The following is a 20,373-nucleotide window of genomic DNA, read 5'->3' as shown; positions in this document are numbered from 1 at the left end:
TTGGGCTTAAACAATTCTCTTGCCTCAGCCTCCGGAGTAGCTGGGACTACAGGCACACATCACAACACCCGGCTATTTTTCGTTGCAGTTGTCATTGTTGTTTAGCAGGCCTGGGCCACACTCGAACCCACCAGCCTTGGTGAATATGGCTGGCGTCCTACTCAATGAGCTGTGGGCGCCAAGCCACCAGGCCACTCGTTAAAGAGCAGCTGTGTGGGCTTCCTGCCTCTGCTGCCTCTGAAGTTTGTCAGAGAAGGTGTGCACCCCCTGATGAGTGCACGTGCCAGGGCTGTGTCCCTAGTCACCAGCACAGACCAGGCCCCACTGCGCATGGCTGCGCTGGCCCCATGGTCCCTATGCCGAGCACTGAGCCAGAGTCTCTGCTTCCTTGTTTCCCCAGCTCGTGGAGCCCCTCACACCCAGCGGGGAAGCCCCCAACCAGGCTCTCCTGCGGATCTTAAAGGAAACTGAGTTCAAGAAGATTAAGGTTCTGGGCTCTGGTGCGTTCGGCACCGTGTATAAGGTGGGTCCCACACACATCCTCGTCATGTGCTCTTTGTTTCACTGAGGGTTTGGGAAATTCTCACATTTTTCCAAAGCTTTCCTTTCTAGCCAGAGTGATAAAAAAGTGGTCCTGTGGGACCTGCACACAGATGAGAGGCATTTTAAGGGAGATGTCACTGACTTTGACCCAGGGTTAGGGGCAGGAGGACGGTGTCACAGCATCAGCAAGCCATGTCTCAAAATCCTCCTCTTAACCTGTTTTTTCCCAGATCCTCTCTATATAGTCTAGTCTCAGTTAGGCCAGGCCCAGTGTCTTAAAATTCTAGATAACGTGGTGCACTCTGGCTGTGTAACTGGCATGAGCAAGGGCATTTGAATCTGAATATTACCCCGACTCGTGGAGCCTTCTCACTGAGGGGACACTGAGATGCTGTGGCCCTGGGCACAGCGACCCCAGAGTGCAGAGATGCAGTTTCTATCCCTCCTGAGTCTGACAGCTGCCGGTTCATGTCTTCCCTCTTTCTGTCACAGGGACTCTGGATCCCAGAAGGAGAAAAAGTTAAAATCCCCGTGGCTATCAAGGAATTGCGAGAAGCAACATCCCCAAAAGCCAACAAGGAAATTCTTGATGTGAGTCTGCTTTGTTCTGTAGTTGTCCACGGGCCCGGGACACTGCAGGTGCCTCCTGCCGGGCTAGCAGGGCCGTGCTGTCTCCACTGCTCCTGGAGGGCTGGCAGGGCTGAGCTGCCTCGGCTGCTCCTGGGGGCCTGGCAGGGCTGTGCTGCGTCGGCTCCTCCCCGACGCTTGCTGCTTGTGCACTTGCCATGCCTTTCCCCGCCTGGCCGTAGTTGGTGTGATGCCCTTCTCTTACAGACCAGACTCCCTCTCCACTGTCTGTCCTCAGAGACACACAGATCCTGGGCAGGGAGGAGAGCTTGACACCAGCTTCTTCCCCACACAGTAGCATGCTTATGATGAGCCTGAGCGCACATGTTCGGTGATTTGGGGTGAAAAAATGGGGACATAAGGACACTTGCTGAGCTTTCTGGAGTAGGAATCAAGCCCATTGTAGTTTCAGACCCCAAAGCTCACAGTCACTTTGCTCTGCCAAGGTGTCTGATCTTTGAAATGCCTTTGTTTAAAGGTGCCGATTGTATGAAGTTGCTCATCACTGGGCATCACTATTGTACAGGAAGTGCACCTCTGTACTTTCCGCCAAAATAATTTAAACATCATTCTCCAGGGTCTGCTGATTGCTCCTTTATGGAATAAGTCCCTCAAATTTCCACAAGATTACTGTTCATTGTTACTGTTCATTGAACTTTTGTTGGACCGACCCTGGCCCCAAGTGGACGGCACCCTCTGAGGAAGAGGCCGGCTGGGGTCTGACAGAGTCCACCCCAGCTGAGGCCTGGGCTCGGTGGCGGTCTCGGGAAACCTTCTCTTGTGCCAAGACAGAGCATGTGAAAAGGGAGGTGGGGACCAGGCAGTGGGCGAGGGCCACAGAATCAGGAGAAAGGAAAAATGGCTGCGTTTGTTACCTCAAAAATGTAGAGAATTATTTGATCTTATAGCCTAGAAAAACAAAAGCCAGATTAAAAAAATAGAAAACAAAAACACGGGCCTCTAAAAAATGTGAATAGACACAATTTTTCAGTGGCAAAACTCCACAGTTCATTTTTCTCTGAGCAGCTTCCCTCCATTTTATGAGAGGGGAAATCTCACATCGGTACACATCTAAATGAAGGATTATGTGTTAAAACAGTGCAGTAGAAAACCTGAGACTGATGGTGTGCTTATAGCTGAAATTGACTTTCATGGTAATGGCTTATTAGGACTGTCAAGTCCTTTTAACGGGTAGGTAAACGGTTCATGAAGTCTTCTCACTTAAAACCTCAAATTCCCCTCACATGTACTGTTAAAAAGAAAATCTTGGCACAGAATTTGCCTCTATAATTCATTTTTTGCTCATTTGAAACAACATAATAAATTACACAAAATAATGATGAATTTTACCAATGTTGATCATGCAGAATGCAGACGGTTTGGGAAGTGTGCTAAGACAGCAGCCTGCTCTGGGAAAGAAGTAGTTTTTGCTGAAAAATCCTTCCTGTCCCCAGGATCTCTTAATCGGAGGCAGGAAAGGTTGGGGGACAGGAGGTGGAGGAGGCTGAGGGCAGAAAGCACAGCCTGGTGTCTCCGTGGCGGGAGCCTCCTTTCGCTGTTTCTCCCTCTCCTGACCCTGCCTCCCTCCCTTAATTTATTTCCTTCCCATACTTCTTCTCCCTGGCCCTCTTTTGTCTTCTCTAACATGAGACCTGGGCTGCTACCGTTAGTGGGGGTGGAGAGCCCAGCCAATGTCAGCAGTGAGGGAGATGACGTCAGGCCCCTGTCCCCTGACAGGACGCCTATGGGGCCTAGCACACTCTGAAATATTCCAACACTTCTGGAGAGTTCACCCTTCCTTAAGGAGCTTAAAATCTAGTGGCATTTTTTTCCCCAATTCACAACATGAAATAGTTCACAGATGAGGAAGACAAGAAAGAAGGGAAAGATCAAAAGTCATGCTACAATTAGGATAAAATATCGCCACTCTTTAAGGTCACCAAGGCCCCAGGGACACTGCTGCTGGGGAGCAGTGAGCTCTACGCTGCCCAGGGCCTGTTTGGATCACTGGGGACACCAGGCTGCTGCTGTAGGTCACCACGCACCTTATGGCTTTAAGATAAACGGCTCTGAACAAAGCTTACTTTAACTTCTGCACACACAGGACAAAACATGGTTCCCCTGTGCCTGGGTGTGGGCAGGAGGAGGATCCTGTGGGTCTATCGGATTTCAGCAGGGATGGTGGGGAAAGCTCCAGGCTCTGTGTGGCCCGACACCCACACCCCTGCTCCCACTCCTGCCCGCCCGTGCCAGGTCAGCCCCTCCTGGGAGGGCTGCTGACTTTGCTCCTGCATGCAGATTCTTCTTCCCTCACAAATGAATACAATATGTCTCCAAATCTCAACCAGATCTTGGGAAAATAAGAGCAGCCGGAGGATTTCTTCCATGTTATTATTGTACAGCTTCCCAGACGGGGGAGAGATGTGAACTGTGCTTTTCTGGCAATCACATGGCTTATTAGTTTTTCCATAAAAAAAACTGGTTTTTTCCAGTTTAAATTTAGTGTGGGCAACGAAGAGGAAATGCCGACCACATTGTGTGTGTGCGCCATGAGCCAGTGTCTGCAGCTCTCAAGGAGAGCTGTGTTCTCTAGAGCACACACAGCCTGTCGGAGCGCAGCAGAGGCCAGTGCAGGGCTCGGGAGGTCCTGACACTGACAAGTGAGGCCTCGGGTTGGCCATGCCCTGCTGGGCCTTGGTTTTCTTTCATGGTGATAGTGCCCTCAGACAAATGCACTTTCTGACTCTGTCCAGTTCTGACTTTTTATAACAAGCACTTTTCTGAGATGAAGAATGTTTTTCGTGTCTACTGAGTTCGCAGGTACTAAACACCACTGCTGTTTGGTGTGATGATATTAGGTTTATAAGAGAAAAGGGAAAAACTTTGCACTCTCTGTAAAAATAGCCTAAACACTGTGCATTTAAAGCTATAGTTTTTGTTTGTTTGTTTGTTTTTTAATGGAAGTGGTATGGACTGAGATTTCCTTTGACTCTTTGATTCTGCATGAGGTCAGTGAGGAGGGGGAGTGTATGGAGGCAGTCACATGCCTGGGTCTGTGCTTCCGCAGAGGAGCTGGGGCAGCTGCCCTGCAAGAGAAGCTGCAGCCCCCAGACCCCCTGAAGAGGAGGAGCTCAGGGAAAGCAAGGAGGGAGCAGAGCCAGAGCAGCAGAGGCCTGCAAGGGAGGGCAGACAGGATCTGGGTCAAGGAAGGTGGTGCGAGCATCCTTGTGTTTTAAGAAATATTTACGGTGGGCTTTCGCCCGCTGACACCGCTGCTGCCATGGCCACTGGCCACAGCTGCCCTCCCAAGATAGCGGCTCCTCTGGGTGACTACTTCAGTGTTGGCAGTCCTGCTAGGAGCAGCGGCTGCAGGGCGAGGTGGTAGCCTTCGACTACCAGTCCAAAATGCTGGCTTTAAAATGTCCCTCTTTCAGTGGAAAGCCCAATCACGCAGACATCCTGCTTATAAACTTACAGTATGTTTCAGAAGTGGAAATAATTAATGACCGAACAGAAACCCCTCCTACCCTAGCTTCAATCAATGTTAGTAAGCTTGTCAGCAAAGCCGAGGGAGAAAGAGGAGAAGCTGAGCCAGGCCTATGTAATCAGTGCTGGTGTCTCCCTAGAGGGCCAGCAGCTCTTCCAGACCATTCACAAGACCATTAAAGACTGAATGGCAAGAAAAAAACACTGTAGTCATGGAAGAAGTTGTTATTACACCTCCATATCTAGTGGAAAACTGTAAAGGCAAAGAGGGGACTGCACTGAGCCATGTACGCAAAATAGTTGAAAAACATTTTAGAGATGTGGAAAGTCAAAAGATACCGCATCATTCACGAGCCCAGCAACCACAGAAGGAGGCTGCCCTGTCATCCTCAGTCCACATACGTGGAGGACTCTTCCAGCGTCCAGCCAAGGAGGCGGCGGTGGTGGCTTCAGCAAGGCCGGCCGGAGGAGGGAAGGGATCCTATATGTCCTGTTGGTTCTTGTTAACAAAGGGTCAGCATTTCCAAATCTTACACTTGAACGAACAAAACACCCAGCAAAAAAGAATAAGAGAATAACTTAAAAGTTGAATCATTACTTGACTTTGGTCCAGCATGTCCTTTTCACAGCCCACTTCTGGAGCAGTCACCTTGTTAATTTTATTTTTGAAAATTTCTTTCCCACTTTGCCCTTTTACTTCTGACTTTCCTTTCCTAGTCTGTCCTGCCATCCTGTTCTTATAAGTGGCTACACTTGCCTTCTGAGTGATTGAAACAAACTTTCACATCTTTTCTTCTAAAATGAAAGTAACAAACTGACTGTGATTCTTAAATTGAGACCAGAGCAGCAGACATAGGTCTCACTTTAATTTTTTTCTTTTATTTTCCTTTCTTTCTTTCTTTTTTTTTTTTTACACAGGGCATGGCTTGAATTAGTTTTATTTTTCTTAACTTTAAATATATATATGAAAATTTATATTAAAATGTTCTCTAAATATTTTCTTCATCTTGCAGGTCTCCTTTTACTAGATCATGGCCGCTCTTCCCACATCATCCCTCTGAAAATAAAAATGTATTGCCCTTCTACCACCCATAGCCAGGCAACTAGCTTAACTCCATTCACAGCAAGAATCTCCTGCAGCACTGTGTAGAGCCAGTGTATGCAGATGGGATTTGGCTTTGAATGTTCCTGATGGCTTTTAGTCTCCATATGTGTATCAGTCTCCCATTTGGCCCAAACCTCAGGATTCACCCTCTGCCTTTTGTCTTACTAATGGTACCAGAAGGAATCTCCTTACCATGCTCTCCAAATGAGAGAGTCAGCTGCCCTCCTCCTGTGCCTCTGCAGGAAGAGCTTTTTTTGCATGGCACATCTCAGCTCTTCCTCTCTGAGGGATGATTTTCTTTTATAGGAAACTTGGAGTCCATCTACCCAGACTTCTCTTTAAATCTGTATCCAGAGCCGCTAGCCCAGGAAGAAGCTTGGGCAACCTACAGTTTCTCTTCTGCTCTTATGCCCCACTTCCACCTCCCTATAATTTTACAAGCTTATGACAGTTTTTATTTGCTCAGCTATTGGGCAGAAAACCTAGAAAGAATTTCTGGACTTTAGCCCACCTCTTTGTCTGGTTTGACTAACCTGCTGAGAGCTAAAACTGGCATCCATTGCCCCCTGTGCCCTCAGGCGGTCTCATGGGGCAGAGTTCACCACCATCTGATTATCAGGCACGGAGCGGGATATGGGTGATGCTCATGTGACTGGCTAGAGCTTTTGGGGTGGGGTTGGGGTTAACTACTATTTTTTTGGCCATGTTCTCTTTCCTCTTCCTTTTTTTTTTAATTAAATAAATGGATCAAAATTAAATAATTCAAGCCCTGCCTTCAAAATGAAAATTTTTTTAGTATTGTTTAGCAAAAACAATAAAACCCCAATTTTTTTAACCATAAAAAAAAAGAAATATTTACAGTGGCCCCTCCATAACTATAGTCAACCGAGGGTCCAAAAATACCTGGAAAAAGCATTTGCATCTGTACTGTACATATACAGACTTCTTTTTCTTTGTCATTATTCCCTAAACAATACAGTATAACAACTATTCCATAACATTTGTAGGTATTTGTGGGTCATCTCAAGATGACTTAGAGTGTATAGGACACTCTTTGACTATATGCATACAAAATGCCATTTGACATCAGTAGACTTCAGTGTCCGAGGAAAGTCCTGGGACCGTTCTGCACAGATACCCTGGAATGACTATCTGTGTGCCCCTACCACCTGATTGCTTTCTCCAGCCTGCCTCCCAGCCAGCTGCCCATGACAATGCCTGGGCCTCCCAGAGTGTCACTCTGACTCTGCAGCCTTCCTCTGACCCAGGACCAGTTCACGTCTGCAAAGAAAAACTTAACTTGCTTAAGTTCACCCTTGAAATGCAGGCATAGGCCAGGCAGGGGGATTCTTGCCTATAATCCTGGCACAATGGGAGGCAGAAGCAGGTGATTTGCTTGAGCTCAGGAGTTCAAGACCAGCTTGAACCATCTCTACTAAAAATGAAAAAAGTAGGGCGGCGCCTGTGGCTCAGTGAGTAGGGTGCTGGCCCCATGTGCCGAGGGTGGCGGGTTCAAACCCAGCCCCGGCCAAACTGCAACAAAAAAAAAAATAGCCGGGCGTTGTGGCGGGCGCCTGTGGCGGGAGGCTGAGGCAAGAGAATCGCTTAAGCCCAGGAGCTGGCGGTTGCTGTGAGCCGTGTGATGCCACGGCACTCTACCGAGGGCCATAAAGTGAGACTCTGTCTCTACAAAAGAAAAAAATGAAAAAAGTACCCAGGTGTGATAGTGGCGCTTGTAGTCCCAGCTACTCAGGAGGCTAGGGCAGGAGGATCTTGAGCACAGGAGTTTGAAGTTGCTGTGAGCTATGGTGACACCATGGCACTCTAGCCTGGGTGACAAAGATAGAGACCCTGTCCCAGAAAAACAAACAACAAAAAAACAAACAGGTGTTGTTGAGATATAAAAGGAGCCTTCTGTACTTATTTTCTTACAGTGCCTGTGGCCTTCTTCACATCTGAATAAAAAGTCACCACCATTGTATGTTTAAAGGGAAGAGAATTTATGAGTGGAAATAGAGGGCTTCCTAATTCTCAGTTAGGCAGAATAGAGGCCCCATTGTGTACGTGATTGCAAATAAATATAGCTTCCTCAGTCCAAGAATAGCAGAAGGATTAAAATACAGTTTATATTTACAGATCTGTGAAACAAAGGCTCCTGCCATGGCAGCCAGCCTGCATCAGTGGGGGAGGGGTATTTGTATTTTCCCATCAGTGGGCTGGGGGGCTGACCACAGACAGACCCCTCCCTTCAACACAGTCCTGGCAGCCAACATCAGCAGTCCCTGTGGGCTTGGTGCTCTGCGGGTCCAGAGCCAGAGCTCCTGTGGCTGCCCTTACAGAGGGGCTGTGGGCAGCTTCTCCACCCAGACAGGATCACCATGGCATGGTCTGGGCCAAGTCTGCTCTGTGAAGAAAGGAAGTTTTCCTCCAGGGCACCACAGTGCCTTAAGCAGGCAAATCATCTTCCAGGCCCCAAACATGGCTTGCTGCAGCCCCAACCAAGTTCAAACTGCAGCATTTTGAACCTGCAGGCTTCCTAACACAGACACCACCGGTTTCCAAACTCAGAGGCCCCTTCTCATCCACATTCTCCCTGGATGAGCCCTGCCGTGGGTCCCTGACGCGTGGAGTCCCTGGTGGACCTAGGAGGTGCCATCTCCCACACGTGTCTTGGCACCTCACCTGCGTAAATGTTCCTGCTGCCAGGGCTTTTGTGGGCCAGCTTTTCCTGCATAAGCCTATATTTTCAAACTCCAAATCTTGTCTGTGCCATCCTGCCTAAAGTGGGCCAGTGGGTGGCCTCGCTGACACCTCTCTCCCTCTTGTGCAGGAGGCCTACGTGATGGCCAGCGTGGACAACCCCCATGTGTGCCGCCTGCTGGGCATCTGCCTGACCTCCACCGTGCAGCTCATCACGCAGCTCATGCCGTTTGGCTGCCTCCTCGACTACGTCCGGGAGCACAAAGACAACATCGGCTCCCAGCACCTGCTCAACTGGTGTGTGCAGATTGCAAAGGTAAACAGAGGTGTAGGGCAGGGCAGCTCAGGACAGGAAGGGCTTCAGCCTAGGCCACATCCTCGTCCCCGCCTTACGATGCGGTCCTTGTTGAGATCTCCTGAAGAGAATCAGCAAGGGGAAGTAAGGAGACCAGCTGGCCAGGCAGCCTCCCTCCTGGGACCGCTGAGCATCTGCAGAGAGGGGGTGTGTGTGTGTGTGTGCGCACACGTGCTATTCCTCATTTAGAATAAAATTGACCATGCTGTGCACCAATCAGTGCTCGTCCCACTTGCACATCAGCTGTATTTAAACAGTTTGCTCTTTATCGAATGTCAGGATGGTTTCATGCCCATGTTCTTATTTTGCTGGAGTCCTTTTTGGTGAGTACTGTGGTGACATGTAGTAGAGGAAGAGACTGGCTTTTTCCCAACCAGGACTTGATAACAGAGCAATCAAACCAGGCTGAGGCCAGAAGGATGGGGATGACAGTGGCCTCGTGGGCAGGGCAGGTGCACAGGCAGGAGGGCTGGGGAGCAGGAGAGGGGGTCTGAGTCCAGGAAGGGTGCTGCAGCTGCTAGGTGTCCCTGCACACAGGCTGGCTCCAGGGCCGGGGTGCTGAGAGAGCAGACAGTGGCCAGGTGGCCCCACCTGTGTACTGAGGCCCGGGACAGAGCAATGAGGGCACCAAAGGACGGCTCTTTTCATCTTAAGCCTCTCCCATCTCCATCCCAGCCCTGGGTCAGTTTTTGCCCCCAACTTGCTAAGTCTTACTTTTTTTCTGACAACAGGTACACATTTCATTCAGCTGCACATAAAGAATTTGCAGATAGTCCATGTCTCTGAGCAAAGGCTGTGGCCCCTCACACCCCATAGACAGTGGGGCAGAATGTCAAGGGATGTGTCAGGGACCAGGGACACAGCAGTTGGGCCACCAGGCCTGGGGAATCTCTCAGTGCTCCCACCAGTCTTGGTCAATGGTGGCCATCAGACCTGCCCTATCACTTGTAGAATGCCCTGAACTTGCCCCCCAACTCCAGGCAGATGTAGGTAACAAAAGACACATTCAGATCTGGGCATTGGGCTACCCAGGCTTGTGCTGAGAACAGGGGTCAGGCTCCCTCCTCCCTCACCCTGGGGTGAGCTCTCAGGACACCCCCAGGATTATGGGCCAAAGCACAGCTTGCATGACCCTGGTCACCCCTGCGCTGCCTGGCATCAGCTTCTCAGCTGCCATCGCAGACTCCTGTAGCCAGGAAGTGGGGACACTCCTCCTGCCCTGACCCCCACAGACCACCAACTGTCTTCCCTATTCTCATGCTCAAAACCCCAGTCACAGGACAGAGGACTTGAGTCACCATTGCCAGAGACAGGCCTGGGAGGGGGCTGTGTGCTTCCGATGCTGTGTCGTCTTTGCTATTCCTGTGTGTGACCTATCAGTTCCCTGGAGCTGCCACAGCAAATTAGCAACAATGTGGTGGCTAACCACAACAGAAATTTATCTTCTCAAAGATTTGGAGACCAGGCATCCAAAATTGAGGTGTCTGAAAGGCCGTGCTCCCTGGAAGCTTCTGAGGAAGAGCCTTCTGCAGCTCCTGGCTCCAGTAGGCCCAGCAGCCTTGGCTTGTGGCTGCTTCATGCTGGTCCGTGCTCTGTCCTCCGGCCTCCTTCCCTGCGTCTCAGCAGCCACATACTCTTCTCCTTTCTCTTATAAAGATACCAGTTACTGAACTTGAAAGTCGATAAGAGAGTCAATTTTAAATATTTTCATCACCAAGAATTAGTATATGAAGTGAAGGACATGTTAGTTTGATTTATTCACTCTACAGTGAGTGCACAGCACCATGCCCCTCCACAAACACACACACACACTCAAGACAGTGTGAAGATCTGATTCATGCATGGAGGGCCACCTTACACCCAGGATGATTTTACCTCAAGACTTTTAACTAACTAGATTTGCAAAACCCTATTTCCAAATCTAGTCACCACCTGGTCTTTGCAGGCACTGCTCAGCCTCTGGGGCAGGAGATCAGACCAGGGTGTGTTTCAGCGTATGAAGATCCACTCATGTCCTGACTCCTGAGCCCAGAACTCACTCAGCTTTCCTCCTAGTTATCTAAGGCAGGAAGTCCAGCTTCGCCCCCCATCCCCACCCCAGGCAGTCCTCTGCCTTGTCTAGTCATTAGCACGCATTGTTCCTGGGAAGGTCTGATCTGTTTATGGCACTGGTGTTTGTACCCACCCCGCCTGCCTGACCCCGCAGGGTGGCCCTGACAGCCTCCCTGTGCCCCGCTCATCTGCACAGCACAGAAACTCAGCAGCTTTTGTTTATCTCCTGGTAACTCACAGCTCCTTCCTGTGGTAGAGGGTGGCCCGCCGTCCCTGTGAAACACTCATGTGAATCTGTTTTCCCAAGGGGCACATGGCCTCAGTGGATTTTGCCCCACACAGCAGAGCCAGGTCGCCAGTGGACTGCAGACTCACACCTTGTCCTGCAGTCACCTGCTGTGTGTGTGGCCCCAGGGATGCTTTTTCTGGTGGTGACCAGGAGTCCGCTCAGCCTCCACAGGGGCCCGCTCAGGTTCCAGTACAGTCTGGAACTCATTAAATGTTCCTCTCCTCTCTTTTTTTCTGCTTTGTTGAACTAGGTTGGAGAGTGACTGAAACCTAATTGGACCATTGTCTTTACCTAGATTAACATCAACTCCCACCTCTTAGAGCAGCTCCTCCTGCCCTGACACGTCCACGGGGCCCTCCATTTTGCTGTCGCGAACTTTCCCCTCTCTCCTTTGATCCCACCTTCAGATCTGCCCCAGTATTGGTGTCTCTGTTTGACCCCTAACCAAACCATAGTGAAAAAACAAAAACTTTAATGTAATAGTGCCTGCTACGGAGAAGAGCTCAGCCTGGTGCCGGGCCCACCTGAGCTGGCATTTCCAGGGTCTGCAGTTTTCCAAGAAAGCATTCTGTACATATTTACTCATAGTTTCAGCTTGTGATTTACACTATTTTATTTTGAAGTTCTTTCACATCACGGGCATTTAACTCTTTGTCTCGGCTTGATTTGCTCTGTAATTCGTAAGAGAAACCTTATTCCACTGTATCTGTCCCTGGAGGAAAACAAAAGTATGGCTCCCCAAGTTATAAAGATAGGAATTTGTTCTCGTTATTTATAATTTATCTGGGTCTTAAACAATTTTCTTTATAAAATTTGAAGTGAAACTACCCAGAAACACTTAGTGGCTAACCAGAAGCTAAACTCCTAGCATTTTCAAAGAAGGATTTATTGACCTTTAAATATCCACAAGGACCCGGACTGTCTTGCAAAGTTGTCTAAACACTGATGGGAGAGCTGGCCCACGACTGTGCAAGCTCACTGTCCTAAACTGCTAAGAGGATAAATAAAATTATATCAACTAGGCCAAGGAAAGAGGAAAAATAAAAAGAAAGCAGAGGTAGCCTGGGAAGAGTCTAGGTGGAATTGATGACTCTAAGACAATCACTCTGCCTCCCGCTTGGTGGTGAACAGGGAAAGCTTGGTCTTGGGGGTTGTGGAGCTGCAGCTGTTCACCAGCCAGAAAGAGCCCCAGGATCCTAAAGGTGTGCCCACCCATGGACAGCTGTCACTTGTGGGAAGTGTGTTCATTGCTTAAGAAAGGCTGTTTACCCTTCCTGGGTGTGTACACCAGTGGGGAGATCCCGAGCTATCCCACAGCAGAGTAAAGCCTCACGGTGTTCCAGTCCACATTCCCGGGAGCACCATGGTTTGGGCGCACCCCTCCTCCCTAGAGAGCCCTGTCCTCAGATTCTGCCTCCTCTGACATGCTCCCAAAATGTTTGCACAGCAGAGCATCCTTGGCACTGGGTCTTCAGATGGATGTTGACTTAGTTCTGCAGTGCAGTAGACACCAGTGGTGTGCAACCCTCAAGCCCCACTGGGTGAGCCAGGCCGACAGCTGGTGGGTTCTCATGAGGAAACTAACCATAGCATCATGAGCACCACAGCTAGTGGTGAGATAAAACTTAGGGGAAACATCAAGAAATTCAAAGGATCCCTTTGTCAAGAACTTGGGGTGCTTCCTTTGGTCCAAATTCAAGGAGTGCATGGGAGAGACCCCCCCTGGGGAGTGGAAGCTGGGCTGCCTGGTTCAGAGAGTGGCATGGGAGGGGATCCCACTGTGCTGGAGCAAGGCTGCGTTGGGAAGCCCACATTCATGATTCAGGATGTAGGGTGTCCTGGGCAAGGCGTAGGGTGTGAGAGAATGAAAATCACACTGGATGAAGAGCTGAAGAAGCAGCCACTGTCCCTCTGTCCAGCTAGGTGGTCATGGAGATGAGAGCTGCTTCCCTGCAGCTTCCAATGTGCAACCTCCAGCCAGGCCACATGGGCCACCTCCCTGCCTGGGTCTGTTCCCTCAGCCCAGCCCCTCCATCTGATCCAGGTTAGGATGCCTGCAGGCCAGGTAAAGCGTGGCCTTATGCTCACCTGGGCAAGAAGACAGTAGGTGGGCCCCAGACTACTGATTCAGCTACCAGATGTCTTCTCAGTATTTGAATTTTTATTTATTGTGGCAAATTTGACAAAGGATTGCAGTTAAACTTACACAGTCAGCCTAAATGAAAGCCAAAAGTTGTGGTACTATTAAAGCATATTCATCAGTCTGTAGATATTTCAGTCAGTTATTTCTCGAGGTGTATCTGCTGCCAGTGTTAAACATCAGGCAAAATACATATGAAAATAAGACCAAATTTCTTTTTTTTTTTTTTTTTTTTTTTTTTGTGTTTTTTTTTTTTTTTGGCCGGGGCTGGGTTTGAACCCGCCACCTCCGGCATATGGGACTGGCGCCCTACTCCTTGAGCCACAGGCGCCACCCAAGACCAAATTTCTTATCTCCCAAAATTTGCTGGTGATACGGAGCTGCCAGTGCAGTGGGAAGTGAAGCAGGTCAGAGCAGGTGGGCTTGGGGCCAGGAGGGCCAGCTGTCCTGGAGGCCACATGCCAGTCGGAAGGAGGACTGGACTCAGCCCATCAGCCAAGCACAGGCCCTGGGAGGGTGGTGGTGCACACGCCAGATGGCCCCCTGCCCTCAAGGGCCCTGGGAAGATGGTGGTGCACATACCAGATGCCCCCTTGCCCTCAAGAGCTCAGGTCCTGCCCTGCATTGGGGGCCCTCTGTGGGTGAGAGTTGGCTGCCCAGCAGCAAGTGAAGGCTCTTTGGGGGTCAGGGGAAAGCAAGCCACCCAGGGGAGCTGCTAAGGAGAGACTCAGGGAGGGGTGGGCTCTGCCGGTCAAGGAAGGTGGAACCTTGTCACAAAAGCAAGGGCCCTACAGGATGTATTCATCACCAGACGTTTGTGGAAGTGTTGCAGTAGTCTAAGCAAGACAGATGGAGGCCAAATACAAGGCTGAAAAAGGCATGGGGAATAGAGGATGGGTTTGATACTCAGATGGAAATGATGACAATCGTTGGTACCATTTGGGACTGTCCCTGGGCACTAGTCAAGTGTTCCGTGGGGACGAATTCACTCCAACCTCTAATTAGCCCCTTTTACACATGGGGAAACTGAGGCATGGGGTGTTTGCTGAGGTCTCAAGCTAATAATTAGCAAAATCAGAATGTGAACCAAGGCGCCCACCTCTCAGCCTGGAACTCAGAGCACAGCTCCCTGACAGTCCCCAGGGCCTCCCCTCCCCAGAGGGCACGGTGCCTGGAGTAGGAAACACTGACTGAGTCCTGCCTCTTTCCAGGGCAAGGGCTCCACGGAGGGTCAGTTGTGCCACTGACTTCACCCCTCCCAAACCAGTGCTGCAGGTCTGCTCCTTGGTGCCTCCGCACTGAGTCTGCAGTCACCAGCTTGTCCACACAGTGTCCTTGAAACAGAACAGAAAGGGATCCCATCCCTGCCTCTCACTCTGCACTCCTCCCAAGGCTGGTGGGATGCTTGGTCCTGGGAACACTGGGCCTTTAAAGGTCAAACCCAGCCAATCCCAGCCCCTTCTTGTTCTGTAAAGAATTGCAGAGAAATCACGGATGCCCATGTGAAGCATGGCCCTGGGCCCCTCTTCAGTAAATTGGAGCTGCAGGAGGACACAGTGCTGTTTCTAAGTTCATTCTAGCTTTCCTGAAATAACAAGAATAAATACACTAACTGCTGGTGAGGGTCCTGGAGCAGAATCAGGAAATGAGTTTCCTAGGAGGCCCCATGTAAACGCCTGCTGATGTGACTGCGGCGTCTGTTTAGCCTCTGGGAGCTCACAAGCTGCGGGATAAGTTCACCAGCCCTTATCTCTGGTGGCGGGTTAAAGTGTAACCCTGCTGGGCACCACCATGGCCTTTCAACTGCCTTGACGGTGTGGAACAGGGACCCAGGACTGGAGTTTTATCTAAGTTCAAATGGGTCTAATCTCCTTGTCCCCAAATTATCTCTGTTTGGAGACCCTCTGGCCCATGAGCTGTAAACTGTACCTCCTCTTCTTCCAGGCCACTCCCAGACTGGTGCTGAGCAAGGCCTCAGCACTCTGGCCAGCAGGCGGGGGTGCTGGAGAGAGGCTTGGTCGGGTTATTAGATTTACACAGAGACGTAGGCTTTGCAGGGTGCAGGCCAAGGGCTGGATTTTGTTGGCTGTGTACGTGTGCTGTGCATGCATGCCTGTGTATGTTTATGTCTGTTGTGTGTGTATGTCTGTACATGTCTGTATGTTTGCATATGTGTACATCTGTGTGTGTCTGTGTATGTGTGTCTGTGTGTGTGCATGTGTGTGTTTTTTGCCACTCAGAACCCAAGCCTTTAGCCTGGTGGGAGAGTCTTATACAGCCGTACGGTACAGGAGCTGCGGTCCCAACAGTGATCTGGGGGCTCCGAGGACTTGGTCTGGGAAGCAATGAGCTGGGCCTCTGGCGCCCCTGGATGGTCTAACGAGGCCATCATGTGGGTTCCAGGATAAAAAGAGGCTTGCCCATGGAAGTGTCTGAAATGACTGGCACAGCGTCTGTGCTCCAAACCATCAGCTGCTGTTGCCGTGTATTCACTCATTCATTTTCAACACTGTTGTGCAAATGTGTCCTGGACACCAGCCTCTCTGCTAAGCATTTAGAGAGGCGGAGTGAAAGTTAGGCATGAAATAAAGCTGAGATGCCCTCTGAAGTCTTCTTTGTGGGTATAGTGAACTTATTAAAAACATAAACTTTAGATAAAGGGTGTGGAAAGACAGAGGTCCCGGGTCCCCTGTATGGGACTCACTGGCCAATGAGCATGGCTCTACACAGCGCCGCCACCGAGGGAGGGAGCCTCCCTCAGACATTCACTGAATGAATGAGGAGTCACAGGTAGAAGGAAAAGAGAGAGCAGGGGGAAGGCCCTAGATGCAGGGACAGAGAGGGAGAAGAGGGCCCACGAGCCAGCACAGCCCGACATGCAGGCTTCTGAGTGGTAAGACCTCATCATATTTCACATGGAGAGGCCCCGCTCGTTATAAGAGACAGCAGACACAGCACAGAACACAGCAAGGGTCTCATGAGGCAGAGACAGAGGCTGAGGCCAGGAGCCAAGCTTCAGAGGGGGGCCCAGCAAGAGGCGGGGACTGGTGAGTCAGTCCCTGTTTGGAAGTGGCAGTTTCTGCTCATCCCACTCCCTCTCCGCCCACATCATTCCTAATAGGGAAGAACTTCTCCTATGGAACTGCCGGCCTCTCTAGCCTCATTTCCTGGTACTGCAGCAGTCTTAGGAAAAAAGCAGCTGAGTAGGAAGGCTTCACAGTGCTCGGGAGTGTTCTCAGTGACAGGGTTGGGATGGTCCGTGATGCTCAGGAGTGTTCTCAGTGACAGGGTTGGGATGGTCCCTGATGCTCAGGAGTGTTCTCAGTGACAGGGTTGGGATGGTCCGTGATGCTCTGGAGTGTTCTCAGTGACAGGGTTGGGATGGTCCGTGATGCACAGGAGTGTTCTCAGTGACAGGGTTGGGGATTGTCTGTGATGCTCAGGAGTGTTCTCAGTGACAGTGTTGTGGATGGTCCCTGATGCTCTGGAGTGTTCTCAGTGACAGGGTTGGGATGGTCCGTGATGCTCAGGAGTGTTCTCAGTGACAGATTGTGGATGGTCCGTGATGCTCAGGAGTGTTCTCAGTGACAGGGTTGGGGATTGTCTGTGATGCTCAGGAGTGTTCTCAGTGACAGATTGTGGATGGTCCGTGATGCTCAGGAGTGTTCTCAGTGACAGGGTTGGGGATTGTCTGTGATGCTCAGGAGTGTTCTCAGTGACAGATTGTGGATGGTCCGTGATGCTCAGGAGTGTTCTCAGTGACAGGGTTGGGGATTGTCTGTGATGCTCAGGAGTGTTCTCAGTGACAGGGTTGGGAATTGTCTGTGATGCTCAGGAGTGTTCTCAGTGACAGATTGTGGATGGTTCGTGATGCTCAGGAGTGTTCTCAGTGACAGGGTTGGGGATTGTCTGTGATGCTCAGGAGTGTTCTCAGTGACAGATTGTGGATGGTCCGTGATGCTCAGGAGTGTTCTCAGTGACAGGGTTGGGGATTGTCTGTGATGCTCAGGAGTGTTCTCAGTGACAGGGTTGGGGATTGTCTGTGATGCTCAGGAGTGTTCTCAGTGACAGATTGTGGATGGTTCGTGATGCTCAGGAGTGTTCTCAGTGACAGATTGTGGATGGTCCGTGATGCTCAGGAGTGTTCTCAGTGACAGGGTTGGGGATTGTCTGTGATGCTCAGGAGTGTTCTCAGTGACAGATTGTGGATGGTCCGTGATGCTCAGGAGTGTTCTCAGTGACAGGGTTGGGGATTGTCTGTGATGCTCAGGAGTGTTCTCAGTGACAGATTGTGGATGGTTCGTGATGCTCTGGAGTGTTCTCAGTGACAGGGTTGGGGATGGTCCGTGATGCTCAGGAGTGTTCTCAGTGACAGGGTTGGGGATTGTCTGTGATGCTCAGGAGTGTTCTCAGTGACAGATTGTGGATGGTCCGTGATGCTCAGGAGTGTTCTCAGTGACAGGGTTGGGGATTGTCTGTGATGCTCAGGAGTGTTCTCAGTGACAGATTGTGGATGGTTCGTGATGCTCTGGAGTGTTCTCAGTGACAGGGTTGGGGATGGTCCATGATGCTCAGGAGTGTTCTCAGTGACAGAGTTGGGGATGGTCCGTGATGCTCTGGAGTATTCTCGGTGACAGGGTTGGCGATTGTCTGTGATGCTCAGTGTTCTCCATGGCAGGGTTGGGGATTGTCTGTGATGCTCAGGAGTGTTCTCAGTGGCAGATTGTGGATGGTCCCTGATGCTCAGGAGTGTTCTCAGTGACAGAGTTGGGGATGGTCCGTGATGCTCTGGAGTGTTCTCAGTGACAGGGTTGGGATGGTCCGTGATGCTCAGGAGTGTTCTCAGTGACAGGGTTGGGATGGTCCCTGATGCTTAGGAGTGTTCTCAGTGACAATGTTGGGGATGGTCCATGATGCTCAGGAGTGTTCTCAGTGGCAGATTGTGGATGGTCCCTGATGCTCAGGAGTGTTCTCAGTGACAGAGTTGGGGATGGTCCATGATGCTCTGGAGTGTTCTCAGTGACAGTGTTGGGGATGGTCCATGATGCTCAGGAGTGTTCTCGGTGACAGATTGTGGATGGTCCGTGATGCTCTGGCGTGTTCTCAGTGACAGGGTTGGGGATGGTCCATGATGCTCAGGAGTGTTCTCCATGGCAGGGTTGGGGATGGTCCATGATGTTGAGGGGTGTTCTCAGTGACAGAGTTGGAGATGGTCCCTGATGCTCAGGAGTGTTCTCAGTGACAGTGTTGTGGATGGTCCATGATGCTCAGTAGTGTTCTCAGTGGCAGATTGTGGATGGTCCCTGATGCTCAGGAGTGTTCTCAGTGACAGAGTTGGGGATGGTCCGTGATGCTCTGGAGTGTTCTCAGTGACAGGGTTGGGGATTGTCTGTGATGCTCAGTGTTCTCCATGGCAGGGTTGGGGATGGTCTCATGCTCAGGAGTGTTCTCAGTGACAGAGTTGGGGATGGTCCGTGATGCTCTGGAGTGTTCTCGGTGACAGGGCTGTGGATTGTCTGTGATGCTCAGGAATGTTCTCATTGAGAGGATTGGGGATGGTTTGTTTTGCTCAGGCGTGTTCTCAGTCACAGGTTGGGGATGGTCCCTGATTTTCAGGAGTGTTCTCAGTGACAGGGTTGGGGATGGTCTGTGATGCTCTGGAGTGTTCTCCATGACAGGGTTCCGGATGGTCCCTGATGCTTTGGAGTGTTTTCAGTGGCAGGGCTATGGATTGTCTGTGATGCTCAGGAGTGCTCTCGGTGACAGGGTTGGGAATGGTCCATCTGCAGAGTAGAGCTAGCAGGCATTCATCTTTTTCCCAAGAGAGAGAACATTCAAGACCTTAAAAATGGCAATGACCAATTCCTCATAGGATCTTTGTGAGCTCCTTCTTTCACATGATGACTGGTCCTTCTCATAAGCCAAGTCAACTAATAATTTTTGTGGAATATCTATGCAAAAAGAAGCAAAGAATTTGCGAATCTATCCTCTTATCTATAGGTGTTTTTTGCACCTCCCAAGCTGTAGGATGTCCACTGCAGCCCTGGGAGACCCCAGCATCTCTGTGCTGCTCACCATCCCTGAGTGCCCCGTGGCACAAGCTCAGCCATGAGGGCTGCTGGACGTGTGGCGCTTTGCCCTGCTGGGGGTGTGAGGGGCGCTTGTGGGTTCCCATTACAGAGAGCGTGTTGCACACACAAGGAGGTATCTGCAGATCCCGGCTCTCTCGCCTCCTGCCCACAGGCCCCTGCTCACAGGGCCGGGGCTGGGAGGGGGCTCAGCACAGCAGGCGGAGGGTGTCTGTGCCCATGACTCCTGAGGACCCTGGGTGAGGTTTCAGGTCACATCTCTAGGAATTCCCTCTGGTCCCAGCTGCTTCCTGGATGTCATCTCTACAGCAGAGTCCAATTGCAGCAGGGTGGGGAGGTGGCTAGGGAGGGGTGGGGGATGGTGCGTTGGAAAAACATAATCAATATCCATGTGTTTTCAATTTTTTAAAAAAGAAGCAGAAAAACTGGACAAAAATCTCCATCATCAGTAAATCAGGACCTAACAGGGGGTCCAAGATAAGAGCAGTTCCTTTTTTTTTAATTATTATTATTTTTTTATTAAATCATAGCTGTGTACAATAATGCAATCATGAGGTTCAATGTGCTGGTTCCATATACAGTCTGAAATATTTTCACCAAACTGGTTAACATAGCCTTCATGGCATTTTCTTAATTATCATGTTCAAACCCTTATACTCTATACACTTAGTAAACTTCGCCTGCACCCTTCCAAGATGCACCCTCTTTTTTTGTTTCATTCAGGCTTTATTGTTCCATATATGGCATACAGGCAGAGTAATTTATTATTTATTTATTTATTTTATTGTTAAATCATAGCTGTGTACATTAGTGTAATGTGCTGGTTTCATATATAATCTGAAATATTCTCATCAAACTGTTCAATGTATTCTTCATGGCATTTTCTTAGTTATGGTATGTAGACATTTGTATTCTGCCTTTAGTAAGTTTCACCTGTACCCATTCTAAGATGCACCATAGGTGTGGCCCCACTCATCACCCTCCCTC

At 50.2% G+C, this 20,373-nt stretch overlaps 1 protein-coding gene and 1 pseudogene across 2 annotated transcripts in view; both read left to right on the top strand.

Annotated features, from left to right (window-relative positions):
- EGFR (epidermal growth factor receptor) overlaps positions 1–20,373 on the top strand; it is a 183,636-nt gene that overhangs the window by 145,036 nt on the left and 18,227 nt on the right. For both annotated transcript variants that reach the window (XM_053554032.1, XM_053554033.1), the window contains exons 18-20: positions 401–523; positions 1,036–1,134; positions 8,592–8,777. In XM_053554032.1, coding sequence (XP_053410007.1) covers positions 401–523; positions 1,036–1,134; positions 8,592–8,777 — 408 coding nt within the window. The remainder of the gene's footprint in view (positions 1–400; positions 524–1,035; positions 1,135–8,591; positions 8,778–20,373) is intronic.
- Positions 3,283–5,775, top strand: LOC128598518 (protein LSM12-like; annotated as a pseudogene).

Source organism: Nycticebus coucang, chromosome 11 (assembly GCF_027406575.1).
Source record: "Nycticebus coucang isolate mNycCou1 chromosome 11, mNycCou1.pri, whole genome shotgun sequence".
Taxonomy (NCBI): domain Eukaryota; kingdom Metazoa; phylum Chordata; class Mammalia; order Primates; family Lorisidae; genus Nycticebus; species Nycticebus coucang.
The sequence above is the reverse complement of the archived record's forward strand: the minus strand, read 5'-3'. Positions and strand labels throughout refer to the sequence as shown.